We start from the raw sequence: 27,314 nt of genomic DNA, 5'->3' as shown, positions 1-27,314 counted from the left end.
TTTGTGTATAAGAGAAATCGCTAACGTCTGGTATATGTGTTCAAATCTAATTGTGGTCCGCGGCTCATGCGGTATATGTCGGTGAGGGAGCAATTCTCGCTGTGAGTGTACTCAGCCTGCGGGCATGTTCCCCTGAGTAAGTGGAGGGATGCTCCAGAGCGAAGGTCGTGGAGCCAGTTAAGGTCTGATGTGTCTCTTGAGACTTTCTCGTTGGTGCCATTCTATTCTGTGGTTGTCATGTGGTGTGGGCTGACGTGTGAGCTAGCAGGTAGGCCACGATCTAAGGTCCGCACTTTATTACTGCGAGGGTTTAGATGTCGGGCTAATGACCTTATGTGGGAGCCGCTATGGCCGTGGGCTCTCTACTGGCTGTGTGGGAGTGCGCTATATGTAAGTCTCGACCGGTCTGCGAGGGTGTTAGGTAAGTAATGTCGGCCTCTGTGGTCGATGAGAGCCTAAGCTCTAGTGTACCCGGAGCAAAAGGGGAGTAAGGGAGAAAACAGAAAACATAGGAGAGAATAATACAACGTGTAATGGGCGTCAGTTCTCTATACGGCAGCAGCTGCGCCATGGGGGGGGCACTCTGTTGGTAGTGGGCTTCCCCTTGTTCAAGGTGCGTGCGCTTCACATCAGGTGGTGGCTAGTGCCTTTGTGTTGAGGCTATTGTTCAGGTATTTCGGCGGGACCGGCTGCACCGGGTCCCTCTGGCGCTGCGGGCTCTCCCTGTGTAGGTCGCGGCAAAATGTCCCCTGAGAGGCCCAGGGTCTCCATTACGTCAGGTGCTTGGTGTATGCCCTGGATCGTGTGAGTGAATCCTCCATGTTGGAATTGTAACATCCGAGGTGACCTCCATCGGTAGCTGATCTCTTTGGCTCTGAGCTGTGCCGTGAGGGGCTGCAGGGATCTCCTCCACTGCACGGTGTCTCCTGTGAGGTCGGCATAGAAGGTGAGCTGCATATTTTCAAAGATGAGTGGCATGGCCCCTCTCAACGCGGCCTGTACTGCTATTTTATCTCTGAGGTTGGAGAAGCGCGCCACCACGTCTCTGGTGGCCGACGCTGGTGCCCCTCGTGGCTTCGGCACCCGGAATACGCCTTCAAAGGTGATGTTCTTCGCCTGTTTAGGTGGCAGGAGAGTCCCCACCAGCCTTCTCATAAGGTGTGGTAGCTCCGCATTCGGAATCTCTTCCGCCAGCCCACGCACCTTCAGGTTAGCGCGGCGTCTGGCGTCTTCTGTCTGTGCGAAGCGTTGCGCCAGGGTGGCGTGTTGTAATTTCATAGCTTGTACCTCAGATTCCAGGGCCTCTATTTTCTGTGTGTGACTGTCTGACTTTATCTCCAGCGTTGTCAGGCGCCCAACCATGCCTGTGAGGTCGGCCCGGAGTGCAGCCACATCTGCCTGCAGTGTTTTCTGGAGGTCATTCAACATCTCCTTCAGTGTGGCTGCTGTTACCGGCGTCGGGCCCGGGTTCTGTGGGACCGAGTATGATTGCAGTGGAGGTATTAGGTCCGCCGCCCCTCTGCTTTGCAGGAGCTCTTCGGATGAGTCCGAGTAGCCCTCTATGTCGGCGGCCATCTTGGGCCCGTAGGCTCCCTGTGCCAGGCGGAGAAATTCTTCAATATTCCTGCCTTCCGATGGTTTGTCTGCTCTCTGCTTTTTGGTCTTGCGACCCATGGTAGTTTTCGTTATTTCCCCTCGTTTTTCGGGCTATTGTGCCGTGAAATCTCGCCTTTTCTGCCCCTTTTGGTCGGAGCTCATGAGGCATGCGACTGCTCGTTTTCGTTGCTTGGCTCCGCCCTCCACTGTCATATTCTTTATCATGCGCATTGCATTTACAAAGACATCTACCATGCATTGTGAAAGAAGATGCTTGTTATGTGAGCTATCCCTATTAATCACTGATTTACTTCATGATATATAATATTACTAGTAATAGTAATATTACTTTTTATTTTATTTTAACAGTGCAAACCATATCAAAGAATACAAATGTTGGAGGAAAATGATAAATCTGTCAAAAATATGCTGTTGTGGATTATTATCTGAAGGTTACAAATTACCTTCAAATCTTTCCTCTGATGAAACTGAATTTGTGTCTCAATTAAATTCGGTTTCATCTGCTTGTTCTTTGAGACTAATAACAGTTACTGAACAGAGGAGATCAGCACAAGTGAAGTAACAGAAATATTCAGTGTACAAAAATTAAAGTGTTCCTAGCACAATAATGCCCCATGTGACCGTAAACCACTCCTCTTTTTTTGCTGCTGCCTTCTCAGCTAAGTACAAATTTTTCATACCTCTGTCTTAATTTGGGAAATTGTTTATTTTCTGTATTCTGTTTGGGTTATTATTGCCTTCCTTCCCCACTTTCATTACCCCTTATAGGACTATTGTTGCTCTTTTCCCTTTCCCTCCCAGCAACTTCCCTCTCTCACCCACCACTCCCTTTCCCTCAGTCATTTGGTCGGCTTGTTTATTTTCCGACCGTTCCTATTGCTGTTTGGTAGCCTCAGATCTGAGACTCCTTCCACCCACCGGGTACCGTTCTTTCCCACGGTCCTGGCGGATAGCGGCTAGCGCTGCTCGCACATGCGGATAACGCAAGTGTACATCGTGGCAGCCATCTTGTCTTATAATCTAAATAATCATCGTGGAGGCCATCTTGTCTTATAATCTAAATTACTTAAATCCAGGCAGCTAGATAAATTTAGAGCAACTCAATATAATTGACATACTAGCCTAACGAAAAAACTTTATTTAACGAAGATCGTATTTTCAGAAAATTGTGCAGTTTCTTTGAATACCATGCCCATGTTTTCCTATGTTTGAATTTGTAATACTTGCTATTACTGTTGTGGTATTGCAAGTTTCATCGTACTCATATGAACAGAAAAAATAAAGAATTAATTAAAAAATTATAATTTCTGACAACCTCGTTGGTATAATTGGTATCAGCTCAGGAAAAATTATGTCAGTCCATACCTACACTGAACACACTTGGTGTCGTAGTATTGGACGGCATCATATTACTCCAGAACGTCCATAAACTGTTACCAAAACTAATGCTGCAGCTCCGAAAAAATGACGCAAGTCATGCTAACTAGAAGGGTCACCCTGAGTGGAGTGGTCCACGCCAGAATGACGCACAGCATTAATATAAACCTATGGTGGTGTACAGACAGGGCAAAAGCTGTGACGATTGTTGAGTGTTCCCTTTTTGTTCTGTATATTATATAAGATGTTGGACAGACTCCATGTTGGATTAAACCCCTGTGACACAGTTGCCTCATTGCAGGTGTACACAATAAACGTACACTGCAGAGAATCAAATAAAAGATTCCATACAATAATCTCATAAGAACACACAATAGAACCAGCTACAAATGGCGTTTGAAAGATTTTTTTTTATTTTTTTTTACAATATACAAATAAATCTCCATTATTTATATTTTATCATGAATCTACGGACTAAAACCCCAGGATCAATGAATTAAAGAATAGTATTGTAGTGAAATTACTGTGCAAAAAAAAAAAAAAAATATTAAAAAAATGCAGTTTTTCATACAAATCTACCTTTATGAAAAAATGTTTTCAAAATTCTATTTTCAGCTAAAATTTTTACATGTATTTATTTATAGTGTTTTACTGCTATTACAAGTCTTCAACTTACTTTATATTATATTACTTAATATTAACAAGATATTAGGGCAAGTAATAACAGACTTTTAAATTACCTAGCAGTGTATTTCCACACGTTGTGAACCTCTGTACAAAAATAAGTATACCCTTAATTTAGCACCACCCACTTTGTTAAGGGACTCACACACATTTTCACTTCCGCCCTCCCGCACCACTTTAGAGCACAGTCACTTCCGCGTCACATGATAAGGAAGAGTAAAATTTGCCTACCAGCCAATCAGAGGGCAGAAGGTGTCCTAGTGTTTCGCTTCGTGGTCGAATGAACTGAGTGGACGTTGCGTCCCGCCCGACAGAAAATTCGAGCTGTAGAGGGCGCTCTGATTGCAGGTTTGCTCCCCCAATATGTTTACTGGATACAAGATAACTAGCGGTTGTGAAACAGAGTTCTATGGAATTTGTGTAGAATCCTTGTGTAACCGGGGGATTTCAGGGCTGTGTGTTTATGGGGCAGAGGTCAATAGATCTGGTAATGTTTATAAATTGTGCAATCGTCATATTTACAGATTGAAGGCAGGTTTGACTCACTCTGCAAATATCTATTCATTAAGAAGTAGTAATTTTATTAAAAAAAAAAAAAAACTATAGACCTGGGGTTACTGTGTGGCTGCAGAGCATCATGGGAAATGTAGTCCACAACAGCTTGCAGTTCTACAGGTTTGCAGCAACTTCTATAGACTAATGTCTCTCTTCCATGTACCAGGGATTCATGTGATGATACTACTGTTAGCATATGAAGACCATATACATCACAGAGTGCAATCAGGTCACCCAATAAGCAGAGTTCATTAGAAAATATGTGAGGGGGTGCCTAGGATTCCCTGATCCAACAGTTTTCCTGGACACGTTTCCTATACACATGGGAGGCCCTGCCCTGCTGTATGTAGAATTCATATGCTGCCGGATACCTTATGGATCAATTATATGATTTCCCTCCTGCAGCCTTTGAATTGTACATACTGCTCTTCCCACATACTGTCCAACATTATGTATATATGTTATGGAACACAGGATTTGGCAACCCTATTGATGCCGGAGATTACGTCATTCACAGCATACACTTGTGCCAAAAAAATATTAGACCCTCATACAATTATCTTCCATTATTTATTCCTCAGACTAAACGCTGTCACACGAGGTACACAAGGTATGTATACAGAAGTATACAAAATAAAGTAAATGAAAAAATATATCTATATATCTTAATGCTGCTATTTTAGAAAAGGCTGTCTTTCTGGACTTATCGTTTTACTGCGTAGGATTAGTGTAACCGCTCTATAAACTGATAGATGCCATACCACGAGTCACTTTATGTTTTGTGGAATAAACCGTGTGCAGTGATAGATTTGGTACACAACATTTTCTTAATTTATAGTACCTCCAACTCCTTAAATTGTAAAAAGTAATCGTAATATATTTGTACTGTATATAATCTACTCTATCTGCAGAAGTATAAGTCGATACATTATTTTGAAGCTGGGCAAATGTAGGCCTAAACGTATATTACATCACTAATTTATGATGCTTAACTTCTACGCAAACACATACAGAACATTATTTTTGAATTTAATAATCCAATTATTGTTTCCCATTCCCACTCAACGACTCTAAATCCACAGCACTCCTCCTTGGTGGAGGAGCGAGAGATCTTTCTTATATTATCACTGGTTCAAAACTGGCCTAACAAACAGAAAATTAAAAAACTTTGCCATGTCTGAGCCTGGGGCTGGCTTATAGCTGCAGCATTTAAAAAAAAAAATATATATATATATATATATACATTTTTATTTTATTTTTTTGCTGTAGCTATAAGGCTCATAGAAATGATCGTGGGTGTTGGGTGCAATAACACAAAGTTGTTATGGTGCTTAGAATGATCCTTCCAGCTGATTTGACTGCAGCAGTTAAAATTGGATACACAATTATTGCATTTTTTTTTTTGCTGGCCAACATATGCTGCAGCGCTGTATAATGGACATACTAATAAATTCATTGAGTTAAAGCGAATAGATCGGTCAGACTACCCTAAATATCGAATAACATTCACAGCGCAGCAGTTTATATCTATTCTGCTGGATAATATACCAAGGGCAATAGTGAATTCCTTGCTTACTCTCCCTTAACTCTCGATAAAATTGACAGCTCCTGCAGCAATGAATTATCTGAGTGAAAAGTGAAACCATTTGCTCTCTCAGCATTGCAGTGTGGGAGGGAGTGCTATGCTGCAGAGCCACATGTGATGTATCTCCTAAATCCCAAGAATTATCTGGTGCTATGGCCATGAGCCAAACTGCTGAATGCACTGAAATGGTTCAAACACGTTTTAAAAGTAAATTTGGGGCCAAGCTATGAATATCATTGATATGTATTTATTTAGGTTAGAAAGTCATGTTAAATTTTTATTTTTTTTTATTTGTTTGGGTAGTTCTGTGTCCCTTACTGCTATGGTGAATTTGTTGGTACCTTTGTTTATGGGATCGGTTTTGATACCGTTTGATTTAATAGGTGTGTAACATTGTTTCTCTTTATATAGCAGAGCATTTTTTTCCTCATTGTACAAATTGAATTCACCTTGCAAATAACTCCCTCCCACCCCTAACCCAGCAATGAGTTTTTTATTTTTATCATAACCATAAAAGGGGATATTTATCAATGTATTCTGTAATGTGGTCACTAATATGTTTGTATTTATTAAATCGTTCTAAAATGTCTCTACCTAAATTCCTCACATTTTTATTTTTTTTGTAGAAATGTCCTTTTCAGAAAAGATTGCCATATTTATAGGCAGGAAAAAGCGAAAGTGAACATTTTTCTAGTATAAATCCATTGCGTCACTGAAACAATGGTCTGCACATTGCAAGCGCGTCTGCTGATACGCACATTGCAAGCGCGTCTGCTGATACGCACCTTGCAAGAGCGACTGCTGATGCGCACGTTGCCAGCGCGTCTGCGCACGGTGCCAGTGCGTCTGCTGATGCGCACGTTTGCATTAGTGACATCAATTCAATTTGGGGGGGGGTGGTGCTCCGGGACGCCTGGCACTATAACCACTACAACAGGCTTTAATCAATGTTGCAATCCATTACATAGTGATCTAGGTTGAGTAAAGATAGTCCATAGAGTTCAACCTTTAAAAAAATATATTTTTATGTTGTTGATCCAAAAGAAGGCAACAAAAAAATATAAAAAAAATTGACCTGATGGCTAATACTGCCACTGGCGACAGGTCAGGAAATTGGATATAATAGTGAATCAATGCTTTTTCTAATGTCTTCTTAAAATACAGTAGTTCTGTCCTTTAAAAAAAAAAAAAAAAAAAAAAAAAAAAATTTAAGTCCTATTAGTGCACTGTTTCACATTGGAGAAATTATTTTTCTAAGTATTTAAAAAAAATGTCATTACATGATAATGATAATATAATACGTCATAAGGTAGGTAGATAACGTTTTACAGGGTCACTTTATATCCCTACTTCGACCCTGCAAAGCTTGGATAATGTGAGCCTTAATTTTGCTTTCCATTTCATACAGTTTAGGCTATTGTGAATATTCTTTATATTGTCTAATTTCTTCTCACTTTCGTTATTACATCTAAAAATACATTATCGTGCTAAATGTTGGCCAAACTAAGAATGAAAGAAAATTCAGACCATCATTAGTATGGGGTTTGCTTGAATATTTTTTATATATATATAAATAATTTTTTTTTTTTTTTTTTTTTTTTAATGCTGCTGTTGTTTCAGCATAAATGTTACTCTGACTGTGCCATTTTTTGTTCTTTTGTGTGTTGTAGAAACATCTGAGAAAGAATCCTGTATTGTGTGGTTGTATTTACTTTGTTTTTGTTTTGTTTCTTTAAGATTGTAATCCTGAAGGCTGATCTCTGCATGCACAGTAAGAATATCTGAAATCCCTGTGCCGGGAACTGGCCTTCTTGCGCAAGGTGTCTTGTGTAATAATTAACAGTTCAAGATCACTGAACTGATTTATTCAATGGAGCACTAGCTTAGGCTGCCTGCTTCATACATGCATCAGGGATTTTACCTGTAGTCGGAGCGAGTAGGTCTTCCTACAACATCACACACTGTGTTTTCAGGAAGAGGTAAGTGTGTGTGTGTATCTGTTTGTGGTTGTGCAGTAAACGGAATGCTTGAACATAGGAATGTTTTGTATGGAGTAGATGTTTGTGTGTAGTGTTGGCATTTGAATGCAGGAGTGTATTTGTATTTAGTGTGTTGTGTGTTTTGAATGTTTTTACATGGAGTGTGTGTGATTGCAAGGGTGTGTGTTCTTTAGTGTCGGCGTATGAATGCAGGTGTATTTTATATATATATATATATATGTGTGTGTGTGTGTGTGTGTGTGTATAAACACAATTACACACAGGTACATTCAAAGAGAGAACATGAAAATTTGAAAAATAAAGTTGTTGTAATACAGGGTGATTATATGAAACAATAATTGTTTCCAGCTGTCAGAAAATCTAAATATTTAACCAATACAAATAAGCATATAAATCAGGGATCGAGTGCTGCAGGAACACGTGGGAACGGCATTCCTGCACTTTTTTTAGTAGACCTGCAGGACTTGTATGCACGCGAGGCAAACAAGGAATTTGCCTTGTTAGCCCCTGGGTAGGTGGGTGGCGAGGGAGCGCTGATTTGTGAGCTCTCTCTGCTCAGCTCCCTCTACGTGCCGCAGAGTGATGCCGGGTGCCGGAATATGACGCCTGGAACTCAGCAGACTGCCTTCCTGCCCAGCCAGCAGCCTCAGTGGACTCCAGGTAAAAAAAATCCACCCAGCACTCCCAAAGGTAGGGAGGCTGGGTGAATTTAAATAAAAAAAATGATAATCTGTGTGTGTCTGTCTGTCAGTGAATGTGTGTGTGTGTGTGTGTGTGTCAGTGAGCCCCCCTACCCACCTTAGAGAACCCCTACCTACTCAGCCCCCCCTACTCACCTTACAGCCCCCCTACCCTCTCTCAGCTCCTCACCCTCTCATGCCACCCTACTCTCTCTCATGCCCCTCTACTCTCTCTCAGCCCCTCACCCTCTCATGCCCCCCTACCCTCTCACGCCCCCCCTACCCTCTCACAGCCTTCCTACTCACACCTTGTCACAGCCATCCCCACCCTGTCTCCACGCAACCCTGTCACAGCCCCCTCACGCACAGCCCCCTCACGCACACCCTGTCACAGCCCCCTCACGCACACCCTGTCACCCCTTCACCCAGCTATATATATGCATACGAGTGTATAATTTTATTTGGGGGGAGGGAGGGTAGGTGGATCTTGGCTGAGTTACCACATTTTGTCCCTCGGGTCTTGACCCCTGATATAACAGACTACAAAATGTTCAAGGCGGCATTTAACTTTTAATGTGGGTCTATCCGTTTTAATGCGTAAACTTTTCCGTGCACTGTCAAAATATTAAAACTATAATTTGCCTTGTTGCAATTTGTATTAAGTTTTTCATGTTGTCTGCTTTACAATATGTAAAGGCTTTCTCCAACCTTTTGGAGGGGAGGGACCTTTTAGGTGTAAAATGCCCTATTGGGCACTATGAATTAGTTTCTAGCATTTTACTTACCAGAAATCCACACCGGGTGAAGCTCCCAGCACTGACTTCCACACCCCCTCCTGGCGACACAGGGGACCTCCCATGGTTTAATCACAGGCTTCTCATAAGACCTGTGATTGGACCGTTTTGCCGGCCCATAGCACATGCACAAAATCTGAGCCCGAAGAGGAATTAAATTTCTACAGCAAAAAACAATTTAATTAGTGGAGGGAGGATAGAGGGAGGGGAAAACTATCTTCCCCTTGCAGGTGCTGTCTGGAAAGGAGTAGATTATCATGTCTGTTGCCAGCGTACTGTGCATGCTGATGACATGCAAAAAATGCACAGAATTGACATTAGGCAGGCTGCCTAAGTTACGTGTGCTGGGGGTATTTGGCAACATTTGAACAAGAGGCTTGTATCTTGTATACTTGTAGTACTTGTATCTCATCTTCTATGAACAGATGCTAGAAATTTAATGTGAGTGACTGCTCCTTTACACGGAGTTACATGTTGACTTTGAAGAGCAGAATTATTTATATACATATTTAATTTTTCTTCCTAGGTTGTAGATCACCATCACAATGCTGCTAAGAGCTCTTTGCTGCTGCGTGTTTTTTAGCACTGCTGTTGTTCTCTGCGCTGGAGGAAAGGGGCACATATCTATAGTTCTTCTGGGGGCTACAGGGGATCTAGCTAAAAAGTACTTATGGCAGGGTTTTTTCCAGCTTTACGTCAATGAAGTTTCTAGAAGGCACAGCTTCAGCTTTCATGGAGCTGCATTGACCCCTCCAGAGAAAGGTGCAGAATTAATGTTCAATGTGCTGAAGTCTCTCAGCTGTCCTGTGGACATCACCCCAGACAGATGTGCCTTGTTAAAGGACCAGTTTTTGAAGCTTAGTCACTACAAGCAGCTGAAAACTGCAGAGAATTACACAGCACTTCACCTGGATATCCAGAAATCGCTGGCCGATGAGGGGCTACATGAAGCCGGGAGACTGTTTTACCTCTCTGTGCCACCTTTTGCCTATGCCGATATTGCTAAGAACATCAATGCCAGCTGTAGGCCACTTCCTGGAGCTTGGCTTCGCGTGGTGCTAGAGAAACCCTTCGGACATGACTATGAATCTGCAAAGTCATTGGCCGCTGAGCTTCAAACCTATTTCCAGGAGGAAGAGATCTACCGAGTTGATCATTATCTTGGAAAACCGGTAAGTCGGAATCTTGTTGCAACATTTTTCAACCCTTAGAACCCAGAACTGGTTTGTTGTAACTGACTTGTAGTAATGCGATGCTGTGTTTTCTGGCTTAATCGTGTATATTAATCATGGCAAACTCGCGGCTCGCCGGGCCGCAAATATATTCATTATGGGCTGTGAGTTTGACATGCTTGGTGTATATGATTTACTGTAAATCTTATCCAATATATCAGTGATAAAATGCATCTCTTTTAAGGAACACTGTAGCTTTTGCCCCTCCACACCCCATGATAAAAAAAGTTTAAAATCCCTTTGAACACTTACCTCTTTCCAGCACCTAGGTCCCTCGGTCTGCTTCTTTCCTCGATATCACAACGATGCTAGAACCTCATGTGCAGTGAAGGCTGCGGGCATTAGACCTCCCCTAAAGGAAAGCATCGAATCAATTAATTCCTATAAGGATTTTAAAGGCGCCGGATGTACTCATGCAAAGCCTGAGGATGTTCGATGTCGTTTAACAGAGTTAAACTGCGTGAGAATGCAAAGAAATCCCTTTAGTGGCTGTCTGTTAAAAGACGCCATGTTCTCTAAACCTTTACTACTAGTCTCACATTTTATGCTGATGTGTGCAGGTCTAACTCTGTCTGTGATTCATGGGAGTTTCAAATTATCATACATCAGTAGCATGTTTACACTTGTGAAATGCAACTCCACATGTAGTTTAAAATCCAAAAGAAGGCAAAAATTGTCCATAAAGATGAATAAGGAACAGCTACAGAGAGATGCATAGCTGCTTTTGCCTTTAAATTGTCTAATTATTTGATACTTTTAAAAACATGCATTCATACAGTATAATGAAATGTATAATTTTTTTGAGGTTACGGTGTTTTTCCAATGTATCGGTATATTTCAATACTACCACCTTTTTATTGACTTTTGGCCTACTTTCAGACGGTTGAACAGATTCTTCCATTCCGGCTCAGCAACCTGAAGCATCTTGATCCAATCTGGAACCGACATCATGTGGAGAGAGTAGAGATTGTGATGAAAGAGACACTGGATGCAAAAGGTAACATAAAAAATCCCACATTTAAATGAAAGCTTAATTCAAATAAATTTTATGAAAGGGGTGCAAACTCAAAATAATGTACGGAAAGGGGTGCAAACTCAAAATAACATACGGGAAGAAAAAAAAAAAAAGCGTATGCGCACCCTTTGCCAAAAAGGTGTATAAGCATTCTTGACCTTTGTGGTGTGTGGGCATTTTAAGGTAAGGTACGTGGGCACCGCTTGCCGGTAAGGTGTGTGCATTTCTTCATGATGGGAAAAATAACTAACATGTTGTTACAACACCGTTGATCAAATATCATATTGCATTTATTATCAGGTCGGATTAGTTTCTATGAGGAATACGGTGTTATTCGTGATGTCATCCAAAACCACCTAACGGAAATTCTTGCATCTGTTGCCATGGAAGTTCCACGCAACCTCAGCAGCTCGGAAGATATCCTCAGAGCAAAGCTCAGTCTACTGGATTCTTTACACAAACTCGACCTGGGCAGTGCGGTGGCCGGCCAGTATCAGGATTACCTAGCACAGGTGAAGGAGGAGATCGAGACACAGCCAAATTTTTTCACCAATACAAAGACCTTTGCTGGTGAGTGAGCTAATCTGTTGGTAATGTTAAATTACCTGTTACTCGTATAAAATGTTTGTTTTGAATTTTGTAACGTTCAACATGTTAATTAGCATGCCACAGACACTGCTCCAAATGTTCAATCATGGTGAGTGTGCCGTGGACTCCCTCTACTTGTGAAAATCCTCAGTGCTGCTTGACAGCAGCAACTTATTAAATATTAACTGCAGTTTAATTATTTTAGCACATTTTGATTTAATTTTTATTTGGGACCAAAAAATTGGCAACGCTTCTATTTATTCCATAACTTGTTTGGTCAACAAAATAACACGCTATCTCTCCTGCTTACTATTTTATTGATTTTGTTTTGTGCATATACACTATGATATAAGTATGACCACTCTCGAGGAAGAAAATAACGTTCATATTGCATGAATGGATACATACTGATTGCTAATTACACCAAAGGTTTTAAGAGGAGCAGTTGGAGGAATGTAGTGCCACCTAGTGGCTGGCTCTTGCTTTGCTGAAACATTGATTCATTTACATGGGCACAGCAAATATATGTGGTGATTGTCTTACAAAAACCATAACTATAGTGATTATAGTGAACCCACAATGTAAGTAGTCTAACTGTTTTAGAATGCCCTGCCTCCATTACAGCCACTTCCACGGCTATAGGAAATCCATACATTAGGGGCACACTTTTTTTTTTTTTTTTTGCAATGTTAATCCAAAATAATATTTACTGATTAGCTAGTCCAGTTGCAACAGCCCAAAAAAACCCTTGAAAAAAATTAGGCAAGTGATGCCTGTGTCATTTGTGGAGTCCGATTCAGCATCAGTATTGATGCAGCGACTACGTACAGCCTGAGAACGGGAATACAGAGGGGGATGAAGGGGGGCAGGTATTGTGACATACCCTCCCTGTGGCTCAGGGTCCCCAATCTCTGGGCCACCCTGCCAAATAATAAACCCTACAGTCTCCCTCTTTGTATAATAAATCTTAGAGAAAAATTATGGTATATTAAAATAAAAGGGAAAAAAAAACTTTAAAATTATTATTTAATACTTCGATTGTGGATTTTCTATATTTATATCTTGGGTCAATGAAAGGTGTTTAAGCAGAAGAGATTATATATTCAGCCCTATCACCTTGCAATACAATGTGATTATATCACTTGCCACTTTAAAAAACAAAAATAAAACTTGTGAAAGAACTGATTGCTCTTCCTAGTAGTCAGTGATGCTGAAAGGTGAATGTCTCTTGTTCTTTGATCTTATTTCTTGTCCTTTTTTTTGTTTTTTTTTTGGCTAATCTGAATATGTTTAATTTGTTTTTGCTCTGATATGCAAAAATTGCAATTATGCCAAGAAATTCTATCTGCTGATTTAGCTGAATTAAGAAGTCAACATGAGAGCCATGATAGTAAATATTACGGACCTTTTAAGTGACTTCGAGCATAATATTTTTTTTTTTATTTTTTTTTTCATATGCATGTTTTACTATATTTTTGTTAATTGACCTGATAGAGGGATCAGCACACTCCATATTAAGCAGGTTATAGGTATAAAAGCTCAGTAAAACTACCCAAGATACCCTTAAGAGCAAACAGCCTGCCAGCACTGAGTAAGAACTAAAATCGAATCCACGTACGTCCATTAAAGCACAGTCCAATCTGCCATTAGGACCTTGCAAGATCCCAACCTAAGGACTGATCCAGTAGCTGTCCGGTACAACTTTACTACCACTGGAAAAATGGCACCATACAGCTTGACGGAGACACGCGCTGTAACCCCAGCATTGAGTGCCCGGCAGACATATACAGGCAATACTGGTTGTGTGCACTTGGACTAGAGCACCATCATTGCTCCGGGTGTGTGTAGCACTAATGTTAATTCACTAGCCGTTAAGATTAAGTAACACTCAGTACAACCAGGGGCATACACTAAGTTTCCATGACAGACTTGGCACTCTCTCCATAGCATCATGCGCATCTCACTCACCTGACGACATACTATAGACACTAGCTTTTAGATTGCCTAGTACATATTACAACCATCACACTCAGCAAGAAATGCTATAATACTCTCGCTCATTAAGCATGATTGATAATTATCCCCCTACCTCTAGATTAAGCTACGGGCAATATGTACGTTTTTATGATTCTTATATTACTGCAATGCCTTACTATGACCAAGCTTGTTTTCATACAAAAATTGTGCAGCTCATCTTGACCTCATTTGTTTAACGTTGTCATTCAACTTTTGTCTTAAGTCATGAAGTCAATACGAAAGCCTGTAACTTTACACTGCACGCAAAAATAAAGAATTAAAAAAAAAAAAAAAAAACTACCCAAGATAAAAATTGTGGGCATATGTTATGGCAATAAAAAACCCTTACCTTTACAACTCTGTCAAAGGTTTCTGGCAGGCTACAAACCTTTTTATAGCTGTAACATGTGACTAACCGACTAACCCACATTTTTCTTAGGTATTATTACGTGGCCTTGATATATAGAATGTGCTGACTCACTCTTTGTGTGTGTTTGTGTGTAATGTAGGTTTATAGAAAATAAATTTTTCATCTAATAATTATCAAACGACTAATGAATTTGTGTTGTGTACTTAAGCAAACCTTTCTTCTTTACAGCTGTGCTGGTCCATGTTGATAATGTGCGATGGGAAGGCGTCCCGTTTCTCCTGTTATCAGGCAAGGCTCTGGACGAGAGGACTGCATTTGTGCGTGTGGTTTTCAAAGACAATGCCTTCTGTGTACAAAAACAATCAAATCAGGATCCTCTAAGAAACTCGTGTAAACCCAAACAGATTATTTTCCATATTGGACACGGAGAAATAGGCTCCCCTGCTATCCTAGTCAGTCAGGGACTTTTCAAACCTAATGTTAACCCCAGCAAATGGCAAAGAGCAACAGAGCTCCCCTCGATCCAGGTGTTTGGACAACCTCTGTCTGATTATTATGTGTACCATCCCATTGTAGAGAAAGATGCCTACTCAGTGCTAATATCCAATATATATAGAGGGAAAAAGGACTCCTTCATCACAACCAAAAATTTGCTGGCGTCCTGGAGTTTCTGGACTCCACTTCTGGAGAGTCTGGAGCATGAGTCGCCCCGGGTATATCCTGGAGGTACAGGGAATGAGCAGTTGCTAGATTTTGTGATTGAAGATGGGAGTTTAAGGTTTGTCACCGATGAGAATCTTGAAGTGTTGAGTGTGGCACCAAAGATTAATGTGTTTTCCACTACCCAATCTTCTTTTCTTGGTAATTCTATGGTGTCTGACTGGGCTGAGTCGCTAATACAGACTCTCGGACAAGATATTCAGAATGCAGCTGAAGAGTCCATAAAAAGTTCAGGGGACTTCCATTTAGCGCTGTCTGGTGGATCTAGTCCTTTAGCTTTGTTTCAGAGGTTGTCCAGACATCATCATGGTTTCCCGTGGAAGCATACTCACTTATGGTTGGTAGATGAACGATGTGTACCCTTCACTGAGTCAGACTCTAATTTTGGCAACATTGAAAAACATCTTCTTCAGCATGTGCGAATTCCATACGTAAATATTCACCCAATGCCAGTTCAAAGGAACCAGCGGCTCTGTGCCGTAGAAGACATGGGCAACCAAACATACGCAGAAGATATTTTTGCTCTAGTAGGCAATGCCAGCTTTGATTTTGTGCTTCTAGGCCTGGGCAACGATGGCCACACAGCTTCCATTTTTCCAGGGAAGGAAGATGGTATTTATGGAAGGTCTACGGTGTTACTTACAGAAAGTCCACAAAAACCTCACCAGAGAATGAGTCTTAGTCTCCCACTCATCAATAAAGCTCAGAAAGTTGCTGTTTTGGTATTGGGAAAAGGAAAGCATGAAATTCTAACTCTTATCAGTAGAGCAGAGAAAACCCCCAAAAAGTGGCCTATTCATGGGGTGAATCCCACACCTGGGAAGTTAGTTTGGTATATAGATTATGAAACTCTGTTGAGGTAAAATAACTTTTTCCATTACATTGCCTTTTTTTTGTTATTTTGGGAACTGCTTTGGAAATCAGGAAAGCACATTTTTATATAAACCATTGAAGAGTTAGAACATTGTCTACCCTATGTTCACCACCAAAATATCAACAAATTCACACAATGTATTAATAGTCCCTAGAAGGTTTTTCTAAGCAGAAGGTGAGCTGTTATGTCTCTAGTCAACACATTGATTTTTATATTGGTGTGCACAGCTCCGGTAGGTCGGTCTTGCCTCTGGCATCAAACCTGCTAAACTGATTTAGTCAGTGACAACTAAAAGAAATCTATTGTATAGTTTAACAGAGTGTGATTGTGACGAATGTTATTCAAGGAAAAATAGAATTGCGAGAATCTGATACAATACAGTATGTGAATTATCAAAACTGAGTACTATAAGAAATCATGTGCCCAGACTTCCTAAACAAACTTGTTTTTTTTTTTTTAAGGGGGCAGATTAACTTCTTTTCTTTTTTTTGTGCTAATTATTAACTTACACAAATTGGCCAATTATCCTGTCCCTTCCCAGTGCATTTCTTGCAAGAATTAACTTGCATTATTGCCCAGCAGTATCAGGGTATCCTGCACAATGGTCCATACCTTACTTATCCAGCTGACATGTGTGACGTTTACGTTTCTAAATTAATCAGATTGGAGGTATCATCCATTTCTTTCATAGTGTCTACTACTAGAAGATTACAGGCACTTTACTGAGATTACTGGCATGCGGTCTGCTGTTCTTATTAAGGAATCAGATTGCAAGCTCTGGTTAAACTGAACAATGTGTGTGCCTCAGTTCCTTTTTATATTCCCAATACAACTTCAGCCTCAGGTGGGTGATCTGACCGAACATTTACAGCTACAATATTACAAAGGAAGTCCCTTTCCAGCATCAAAAAAGTAGTCTTTTTAAATGTAGGTATTTTTCACACCTTGGCATAAAGTATCTATACAAGTAAATGTGTAGTATGACCTTATTTGTTTGGTCTGTAGTGAATATTTTGTATTGTTTTATTATATTTCAATGCTAGATAAACTGTATCTTTTATCTCATTCACGCCCCACGTCTGCTAATTGATGCCTAGATTAAACTACTGATAAATGGGAAACCTAATCACTAATGTACAATTCGTATCACCAGCATTTGAATCCAATGACTGTGAATAAATGTTCTTTTGTACTTTCATGCACATGTGTGCATTTATATCATCTATGTTTTGTGCTTTGTAAAAGCTGTGTGTGTGTGTGTGTGTGTGTGTGTGTGTGTGTGTGTGTAGAGCTAATTCTTTAAAAACAAAATCTCCTTTATTTGTATATCTAACTAGTTAAAAAAAAAATAATAATAATAATAATAATTCAGCTGTGGCTTCTATTTGGGACACTAGCGTATGTAACCTACCTCTCAACATGGAATTTCTGGTCCTTTTGGTACAAGTTCTTACCTTGAATAATATTGCACAGTGTTCCCTCTTCTCTGAGTGATTCCTACGAAATCATTGAAGAATGTAATAATCTGTTCTAACAAGTACGCCTCGCACTTTACAGCAGAACAAAAGGTACTTAATGCATACAGTTGGGTGTGTTTGTTTTTGAAGATCTGTTTAACTGCTGTTGAAAATTCAAGGAACAGTGAATAACAATAGAACAATGGAACAATAGTGATTAATGGAACAATAGTGATTAATGGAACAATAGTGATTAATGGAACAATAGTGATTTTACCTAAAGTGCCAGTTCACCTGCCATTGAACCCAATTACTATGAAACAAATTGCTCTGAATTATTTCAACCTTTGCAATATTTTTGCACATGTACACAATAAAGTACAAAATATGATTCTGCCCTTTGAATTTATTTTATTTCACTTATTTTCTGCTCGTGCATTATATTTATTTTGTTCTCTCCACTTGTTTGCCTGTCAACCAGTTGAAATTTGCGATATTTATCATTTACATATGTAGACACTAGGTGGCGCCATGCTACTGCCATGCAAATAAGACTCCCTTATTTGTGGCAATCTGTGATTTATATTGATTGTGTGTATGCAATATTGGTCAGACTGGAGGCAGGTGCCTCTTACAATTGTGTGAGGTATCATTAACTACTTCAAGATTTTATTGTATTCGTGATGCAAGGCAGCATCAAAATGATCTGTTTGGTGATACATGGAGATTATTAATGAAATGCAAATAGTATAATTCAACGGATACAGCAAAAGAAAGTCCTGGAAGTAAAATGAACAAACATATATAAAATAATAGTAAATACCGAGACAGGCACATGGTGCTTGAGCTCCTCAGGGAAACCCACTTATTAAGCCTGTTATTGGCCTTAATTGCTTTTATTTTTGCTAAAAAAGCTTGTCCCTAACCCTGTGGTACCCTGTGGTGCTCCCTGCTGATGATTTGACTTGCCACTGCCTGCAACTGACAAAGCCCGTTCAGGACTTGCCTGCGGCTGCACTCAACTGGAGTCTGTTGGCCTGTTGCCCTTTTCTCCCCTTCCCCCCCCCCCACCCACACTCTTTGGACCAGTGGGGATATCTGGGTCCCACTGGTGTCTTGCAGTGATTATGTTGCCAAGGGCCGCAGTTAACTGATAGACTGGGGAGGTCAGGCCTAGGAGTTAAAATGGCTTCCCTGACCGAGCCTGCTGTGGAGCACACCTTCACACAGTCAACCACACACGAGGAGCCAGTATATGCAGCCTTTGATCTAGTCTATGAGGCCTTTTGGGCGGAGCTTGCACTCCAGGTTGCGGCACCTCCATGCTGGTCTATGGAACGCCATCGCAGACATCGGCTCCCCACGCGGGTATCCAAAGAGGCGCCCTGGAAAAGTGGGTGCAGAAAACCACGGCGGCAAACGGCTGCCCGCCAATGCTCCAAACCGCATACTCACTACCATATGATCCGACAGCAGGGATGTGAATTATTCCGCATCCAGCGTGATTAGCCTGTCCCGGGTACTCCCTACACTATTTACCTGGTGTGCGGAAGACTGCAGCTGCGAGTACCGGTGGGTGTACGTGCTGCTTCCATTTCTCCGGACTGGTTGGGAGCTCGTCTGAAAGGAGGCCTCAGAGGGGATACTGTCAGAGGGAAATGTTGGAACGATCAACCCTTGGGCATCGGTTAGATGACACTTCATCTTAACCTGCAGATTAACAGTTTCACTGCTGAAATTGTACCTATGGGTACCTCTACCTACTGTTCTCTACTAACCTTGACCGCTCCTATCGTACCTGCAGTGTTCTAGCTAATGTACCCAGTTGGTCCTTACCTCTTGAAATGCTCTTAGTGCCACTGTCTTTTCTAGCATGTACTTTGCGTTATTGTTGATAATGTTAGACCTGTGTTACTGTTATCTGTTATAATACTCATCTTGTCGCTCCTGATATTTCATATTGCTGCAGCATTCACGTATTGTTCTAAGTCATCCTGTGAAATGTTTCTACATATTTGCCTGTCAACTATGCACTGCAAAAATAAAGAAATAAAAAAAATAATAGTAAAACTCAAATAAAATGTCCAACCCGCATCCCTCTCCTAAATTTGACAAAGCTCACAGACTTGAGTGATGTGCCCTTTAATGCCTCATAATGAATCACATTTAATAGAGGATTTCAGCATGTAATAAGTGTGGTCACCTTGTTTGAAGCTTAAAAAATAAGCAATGCATTAAAGTAAAAAGCAAAGCCTAAAATATCTTCTATAAAGATTTCAAATCGTGTTCTTGGTATCCGGGTGAAGTTTGTGACTCGCTAGTCCTGGTAGTCGAACAAATGTTAAACCACCAAGCTTGTTGTAATGTCCAACCTTCTTGGTATTATGTCTGGTGCTGACATTTCATGGTGCCTTTTCGTATTCCTGCTTCTTCCTTGTGGATATTTCTCATCTCTTGAGATAAGTACCAGTACAGATTCATTTTTTTCAATAAGTTCCCTTTCCCCAGGTTATGTCGCAAGAGTGACAATTGTTTGGAATTAAAAGTGAATTTCAGATTTTTTTTCAGATTTCAATCCAAAACTGCAAATTATAGCTGATTTAGAGAATGTTTCCAAATTACCGGTGTGTGTGTATATATATATATATATATATATATATATATATATACAAGTGAAAGCTTGGCACTCTCCTCAAAGACAATAAACGTGTCTTAATATGCCTGGGTGCAAATTGCTGGCGTCAAATATATACAGAAAAATGAAAAATCAAAATGCACTCACAGGTCTTCTTAAGTGGAACACTTAGTGCTTTATTGTTTCAAAACTGGTGTACAGAAATCAATCGACGTTTCGACCCTGCCGGGTCTTTTTCAAGATCGCAGAGTACATGACAGTGAAGTGTTTATATATGAAATACAAATCTAAATTAATGTGCACTTACCCAATGGTGAAGTGAGGTGGAGTGAGTCTGCCCGTTGGAACCCGGAAGTGCTTGGAAGCCGCATAGGACGTCACGTGATCGGGACGTCGGACGGAAGAAAAGTGGTTGTCAAGACAACGGTAAACACAGAGAAAACTCAGATACCGGGCGCAAGTGAAACGCTGTGGAGAACAGAGTGGGAAGTATAGACTACCACACAGTCTGTATAACCCAGATGCCAGGAAAGAGTGCTGGTGGACTAATCAGTGTAGTGTACTAACGTGTTAAGAGTTATAAACACACATGTGAAAAGAGTGCCAAACCAAAAAAATTTAACCAGTGAGACAACACAAAAAGCCTGGCATCGTGAATAAAGGTTAAAATCAAAGCAGAGAACGACATGTATTTAAACAATATTATATGCAAAATATATATATGAGATTTATACACTCAAGCATGCTATTATATGCATAAGTTCCATACCAGAACAACTTAATAAACAATGTTATATACATAATGTATGCATGATTAATGCACAGGGCATGCTGTACGATGTACTACTAATGTGATGATCTAGTACTACGAAATATATCATAAACAAAATCATAAACTCTAATGACATTAGAGTTTATGATTTTGTTTATGATATATTTCGTAGTACTAGATCATCACATTAGTAGTACATCGTACAGCATGCTCTAGTGCATTAATCATGCATACATTATGTATATAACATTGTTTATTAAGTTGTTCTGGTATGGAACTTATGCATATAATAGCATGCTTGAGTGTATAAATCTCATATATATATTTTGCATATAATATTGTTTAAATACATGTCGTTCTCTGCTTTGATTTTAACCTTTATTCACGATGCCAGGCTTTTTGTGTTGTCTCACTGGTTAAATTTTTTTGGTTTGGCACTCTTTTCACATGTGTGTTTATAACTCTTAACACGTTAGTACACTACACTGATTAGTCCACCAGCACTCTTTCCTGGCATCTGGGTTATACAGACTGTGTGGTAGTCTATACTTCCCACTCTGTTCTCCACAGCGTTTCACTTGCGCCCGGTATCTGAGTTTTCTCTGTGTTTACCGTTGTCTTGACAACCACTTTTCTTCCGTCCGACGTCCCGATCACGTGACGTCCTATGCGGCTTCCAAGCACTTCCGGGTTCCAACGGGCAGACTCACTCCACCTCACTTCACCATTGGGTAAGTGCACATTAATTTAGATTTGTATTTCATATATAAACACTTCACTGTCATGTACTCTGCGATCTTGAAAAAGACCCGGCAGGGTCGAAACGTCGATTGATTTCTGTACACCAGTTTTGAAACAATAAAGCACTAAGTGTTCCACTTAAGAAGACCTGTGAGTGCATTTTGATTTTTCATTTTTCTGTATATATATATATATATATATATATATATATATATATATATATATATATATATATATATATATATACATTCTAGAAATAGCTGGTACTTTGTAAGAGATTTGCAACCAAAGTGTGTAACTAAATGCATTTAAAGGATCACTTTAGGGTCAGGAACACAAACATGTATTCCTGACCCTACAGTGTTAAAACCACCATCTAGCCCCCCGGGCCCCTCATGCCTCCATAAATATAGCAAAATCTTACTATATTCAAGCCTGAAGCTGTAGATCTGCATGCTGTTTGCCTAAAAAAAAAAAAAACAAGCAGTCTGCTGACATCATCAGAAGTGGTAGCCCGATCCAATCACAGTGCTTCCCCATAGGATTGGCTGAGACTGACAAGGAGGCAGATCAGGGGCAGAGCCAGCATGATTCAAACACAGCCCCGGCCAATCAGTATCTCCTCATAGAGATGAACTGAATCAATGAATCTCTATGAGGAAAGTTCAGTGTCTGCATGCAGAGGGAGGAGATACTGAATGTTTGGATGCATTTTAGGCAGCCATGACCCAGGAAGGATCTCTAACAGCCATCTGAGGAGTGGCCAGTGGAGTTATCACTAGGCTGTAATGTAAACACTGCATTTTCTCTGAAAAGACCGTGTTTAATGCAAAATGCATGAAGGTAATGATTCTACTCATGAGAACACATTCAATAAAATGTGGTTGTTCTGGTGACTATAGTGTCCCTTTAAGTGAGAATTTGTGCTTGGGTATATATGTGTACACTGTACATATATAGTGTGTAGGAGAACTCATATTGGCTGTTTGAGATGATTACAGTTTAATTATTATTATTTTTTTTTTTAATAAGAGTAAGTCGTTCCTTACAAGCATTTACTAAGTGAGCAAATGACAGCCCTTACTCCATGTAGCTAACATGTCTGTGGCAGAATCTTCAGTGAATATTTACATAAACAGCAGTAAAATGATGGTTGACAAATATTTCTAGGTCTGGGATTCAGGTGGTACATGTCTGTGTTTATATATGTTTAAGTGAGGCTTTGACACCCTTTTCTAAGTTGTAGTCGCTGAGAATGTTTAAAGGGACACTATAGTCACCTAAACAACTTCAGCTTAATGAAGCAGTTTTGGTGTATAGAACATGCCCCTGCAGCCTCACTGCTCAATCCTCTGCCATTTAGGAGTTAAATCCCTTTGTTTATTGAACCCTAGTCACACCTCCCCGCATGTGACTTGCACAGCCTTCCATAAACACTTCCTGTAAAGAGAGCCCTATTTAGGCTCTCTTTATTGCAAGTTCTGTTTAATTAAGATTTTCTTATCCCCTGCTATGTTAATAGCTTGCTAGACCCTGCAAGAGCCTCCTGTGTGTGATTAAAGTTCAATTTAGAGATTGAGATACAATTATTTAAGGTAAATTACATCTGTTTGAAAGTGAAACCAGTTTTTTTTTCATGCAGGCTCTGTCAATCATAGCCAGGGGAGGTGTGACTAGGGCTGCATAAACAGAAACAAAGTGATTTAACTCCTAAATGACAGTGAATTGAGCAGTGAAATTGCAGGGGAATGATCTATACACTAAAACTGCTTTATTTAGCTAAAGTAATTTAGGTGACTATAGTGTTCCTTTAACTTACTCTTCAGTGTGTTCAATAATGCACTCTCTATTAAAAATAACAAACTGAATCCATGTCTCAGATTGTCATGGAAAATATGTAACATTTATTAGAAACTCATGATGCTTCTCCCCAAGCATGACGTATTCCTAAAACACTTCACTGTGGTCCACAGAGCACTGCATCACAGTGGAATGCATTCGTTACTGCACATAAAAGCATTTAGCACTTCTCCTCATGTTAGGACCTTAAACGGTTCATTTGGATTTTGGGCAATTTGGTAAGTCTTCCAAAATTCAGTAGCTCAGAATTGTCATATGATCAAATCACGAAACATACAAGATGAGGACTGAACGAGCTGTTTCGTGATTCAACATTCCGTTGGTGGCGCCATAAAAAACCTAAAATTCGATAATTGATGCCAATAAAAGGACTGATGGTTAGGGGACAGCCACTAAATCTCGATTTATTTATTTTTTGTCACAGATCAAATGAGAAGTGAGGGGAAAAAAATATAATTTTTATAATGTATTTATTTACTGCTCATTTTCTCACTTAATCTGCAAATCAAACGCTGTGAAAACGCGCATACCAGTGTACTGCAAAATATATCCAATCTTTCTATCTATATGTGTATATACTATTTATAATTTTTCTTGGCAGTACACTAATAAGCGCATTTTTACCGTCCGCCAAATGGACAAAGGAAGACTGAGTGTAGTTCCTGTGTTACATTGAGAACGCCAAATGGACAAAATGCAATTTGGGCAGATCGATTCGGACAAACTGAATATTTTACCCGTGTACAAGGTTATAAGGGTTAAACAATTAATGAAAACAAGTGAAGAGGAATTTGATTCTTATGTTGTAGAGTTCCTAGCGGCCACTTGTACCTAGATATCAGAACAAATGGATTATGCCTCATTTCAGAAAGAAACTGAAGACATTACTTCCATTGGTTCTAACCTTTAATTTTAGCACTTTACCTTATTCTCTTTTGTATATTCTGTGGTTTATGTATTTGTTCTTTTCTTACATTCCAAGTGTATTGAAGGAGGGAATGTTATGTTTATACTCCATGTTTATACTCCATATAAACCCATTACATATTTCCAGTGCCAGTCATGTGTCTGAAAACAAAACAGCCACTTTGCGCATTTGTTTGCTATTTAGAAAGAAGAAAAGTTTGAAATGATTGTAAAATACTAGTGATAATGTGCCGTCCATGGGATCTCGTGTCATTGGAAACATGACAGGTCTATAGTCGCCATTTGGGCAGTCGGAATCCAGGACAAACCACCCCCATAACCTAACCCAATAACACACGGACACTAAGTATTATGGGGAAATTTGTCCACAGCTTTATTAACCAATAATTATAATAATAATTATAATAATAATAATAATAATAATATCGATAATAAATTAACAGGTAAACATGGGTCATTGCCCCCCATACTCCGCCCCCTCGCATCCTGTTCCTTCGGCTACCATACAAAAGGCAATGACCCCCATATAATAACACATATATACATAATTATAACATACACCAACTTTATATCAAAGTGCCAACCACCATTAACCACGGCAGGGGTATACCCGGATACCCCTGCCCCACCAGGTTCTGAGCCACCTCCAGGACTCGAAACCTCTCAACCACCGATGACCACAATCTGTTTATTCCACCTCACGTTCATCCAGGGGAGCCTATTTCCTCTCCTTCAGCTCCCCGTCCCGCCGCTGTGAAAGAAACGGGTTAAATAAACACAAAACAAACAAAGGGAGGGTGGGTGGGACAAACTCGACCAGGTAGGAAGTTAGAATGACTCACCTAAAATGGCTGCTCATTTAAATAGCCAATCCCACTTACCCATAATTCCAACCCTCGCTTACTTCCTCCTAAGCCCGCCTCCTAACCCCTGTCAAGGCCTTTTTCCGCTTAGCTGCGCTCTAGCTACATGGGGCTACATGACAGGTCTATAGTCGCCATTTGGGCAGTCGGAATCCAGGACAAACCACCCCCATAACCTAACCCAATAACACACGGACACTAAGTATTATGGGGAAATTTGTCCACAGCTTTATTAACCAATAATTATAATAATAATTATAATAATAATAATAATAATATCGATAATAAATTAACAGGTAAACATGGGTCATTGCCCCCCATACTCCGCCCCCTCGCATCCTGTTCCTTCGGCTACCATACAAAAGGCAATGACCCCGATATAATAACACATATATACATAATTATAACATACACCAACTTTATATCAAAGTGCCAACCACCATTAACCACGGCAGGGGTATACCCGGATACCCCTGCCCCACCAGGTTCTGAGCCACCTCCAGGACTCGAAACCTCTCAACCACCGATGACCACAATCTGTTTATTCCACCTCACGTTCATCCAGGGGAGCCTATTTCCTCTCCTTCAGCTCCCCGTCCCGCCACAAGCTCAGACCTTGACCCCTTAAGCTGTCTGAGCTCCGCCACCCCGAAGAAACAGAGCCATCCTTATACCATCCTGCCAACCCAAGTTGAGCAGGTCCAAACCCACATCCGAGAGGTGAACACCATCCGAGCGGTAGTATCCTGGCAACCCTTCCTCCAACTCCAGGTGCCGTACCACTACACCCCCTACTTTCCGCACAAAGCTTGCCATCAAGCTATTCACCTTCTTCCTGCACCTCTCCATAGCCCCCGGGTCCCGAGCGTGCCGCCACCGGCGCCGCGGGACAATCTCAGACCAGACCAACATTACCCCCGGAAGCAGGCCCCTTAACTTATTAATGTCCTGCTTCATCCACTTCACCAGCCGGCGCTGCGGCGTAAGGCCCAGGTCATTTCCCCCCACATGTAATACCAGCACGTCTGGCGAGTACCCTGCTACCAGCATCCCAAACAGTTTCCCACAAACATCCCCCCAGCAAAAACCCCGATACCCAAACCAACGAACTGCCAACTGGCCTCTCGGAAAACCCAGCTGCTGGCCTTGCGCTCGAGCTGCGGCCCTCCTCTCGGCCCAGAAGACAAACGAATGGCCCACGATCCATGCCACACGCCCTGGGGGGAGAAAACAAATGATGAGGGAAGTCCAACAGAGACCCCTACCCCATCCCCAACCAACACAGCGAAACATCCCAACATAGCCATTACCCCTCACATCATAACACAAAACCTTTCGAATTTGATGGTTCTACACATTTTTTTTTTTTTTTTTTTTGAAATACGAAACAGTCCCCTGCCATTAATCCAATAGACCCAACCGGACATAGGAGCGGAATCTTACCGATTCCCACCTCCCGATCCTCTTCACCACCTCGTCCCCCAATCCCAACCGTGCGGCCTCCGTGGCCGCCCCAATACGGAACGAGTGCGTCCCAAATCGTGCAGCTTGAAGCCCCAACCTGCCCAAGCCCAACCGAAAAACTTTCGTGAACTGGAACCGAGAAAGGGACGATCCGTCAGCATGCACCAATAAGGAGCCCCCCACCGCTGGCCTCCGCGCCAGATACTCCACCGTAGCAGCCACTGGGCACAAAGCCGAGCCTGGCAAGGCCCCCAGTGTCACGTCCCGGCCCACGCCGCGGACGTCCGTTTTGGACCTGCCAAGGTGCACCACCACCTTCCTATCCAGGATACGGACCCCCGACAATTGCAGGCCCCCCTGCGCCAGTTTACTAGCACTCACCAATTCCCCTACTCGGAATGCCCCAAAAAACGCCAAAACAAACGCTACTTTGAACAGTAAAGCCTCAAACCCATCAAAACAAACCTCATGCAATATACCCACCAAGT

General features: G+C 41.0%; 1 protein-coding gene across 2 annotated transcripts; it reads left to right on the top strand.

Annotated features, from left to right (window-relative positions):
* Nucleotides 1-3,911: 3,911 nt before the first annotated feature.
* On the top strand, nucleotides 3,912-17,309 carry H6PD (hexose-6-phosphate dehydrogenase/glucose 1-dehydrogenase). Of its 2 annotated transcripts, none has more exons than XM_063436536.1 (5): nucleotides 3,912-4,026; nucleotides 9,819-10,464; nucleotides 11,404-11,521; nucleotides 11,840-12,109; nucleotides 14,742-17,309. In XM_063436536.1, exons 2-5 carry the CDS (start codon nucleotides 9,838-9,840, stop codon nucleotides 16,094-16,096), a joined length of 2,370 nt encoding a protein of 789 aa, XP_063292606.1. In that variant the 5' UTR covers nucleotides 3,912-4,026; nucleotides 9,819-9,837; the 3' UTR covers nucleotides 16,097-17,309. The 2 variants fall into 2 exon arrangements, with proteins under 2 accessions (XP_063292606.1, XP_063292605.1); XM_063436535.1 differs by lacking the exon at nucleotides 3,912-4,026 and adding an exon at nucleotides 7,669-7,797.
* The last annotated feature ends 10,005 nt before the right edge of the window (nucleotides 17,310-27,314 follow it).

Source organism: Pelobates fuscus, chromosome 11 (assembly GCF_036172605.1).
Source record: "Pelobates fuscus isolate aPelFus1 chromosome 11, aPelFus1.pri, whole genome shotgun sequence".
NCBI lineage: Eukaryota > Metazoa > Chordata > Amphibia > Anura > Pelobatidae > Pelobates > Pelobates fuscus.
Note: the sequence above shows the minus strand (reverse complement) of the source record. Positions and strands in the feature narration are given on the sequence as shown.

Excerpts from the sequence above, each read along its gene's own strand:
- H6PD (XM_063436536.1), top strand. The coding sequence starts at position 9,838 with ATGCTGCTAAGAGCTCTTTGCTGCTGCGTGTTTTTTAGCACTGCTGTT. Across the intron at positions 10,465-11,403 it reads ATCATTATCTTGGAAAACCG|ACGGTTGAACAGATTCTTCC; the intron begins GTAAGTCGGAAT and ends GCCTACTTTCAG. Across the intron at positions 11,522-11,839 it reads AGAGACACTGGATGCAAAAG|GTCGGATTAGTTTCTATGAG; the intron begins GTAACATAAAAA and ends ATTTATTATCAG.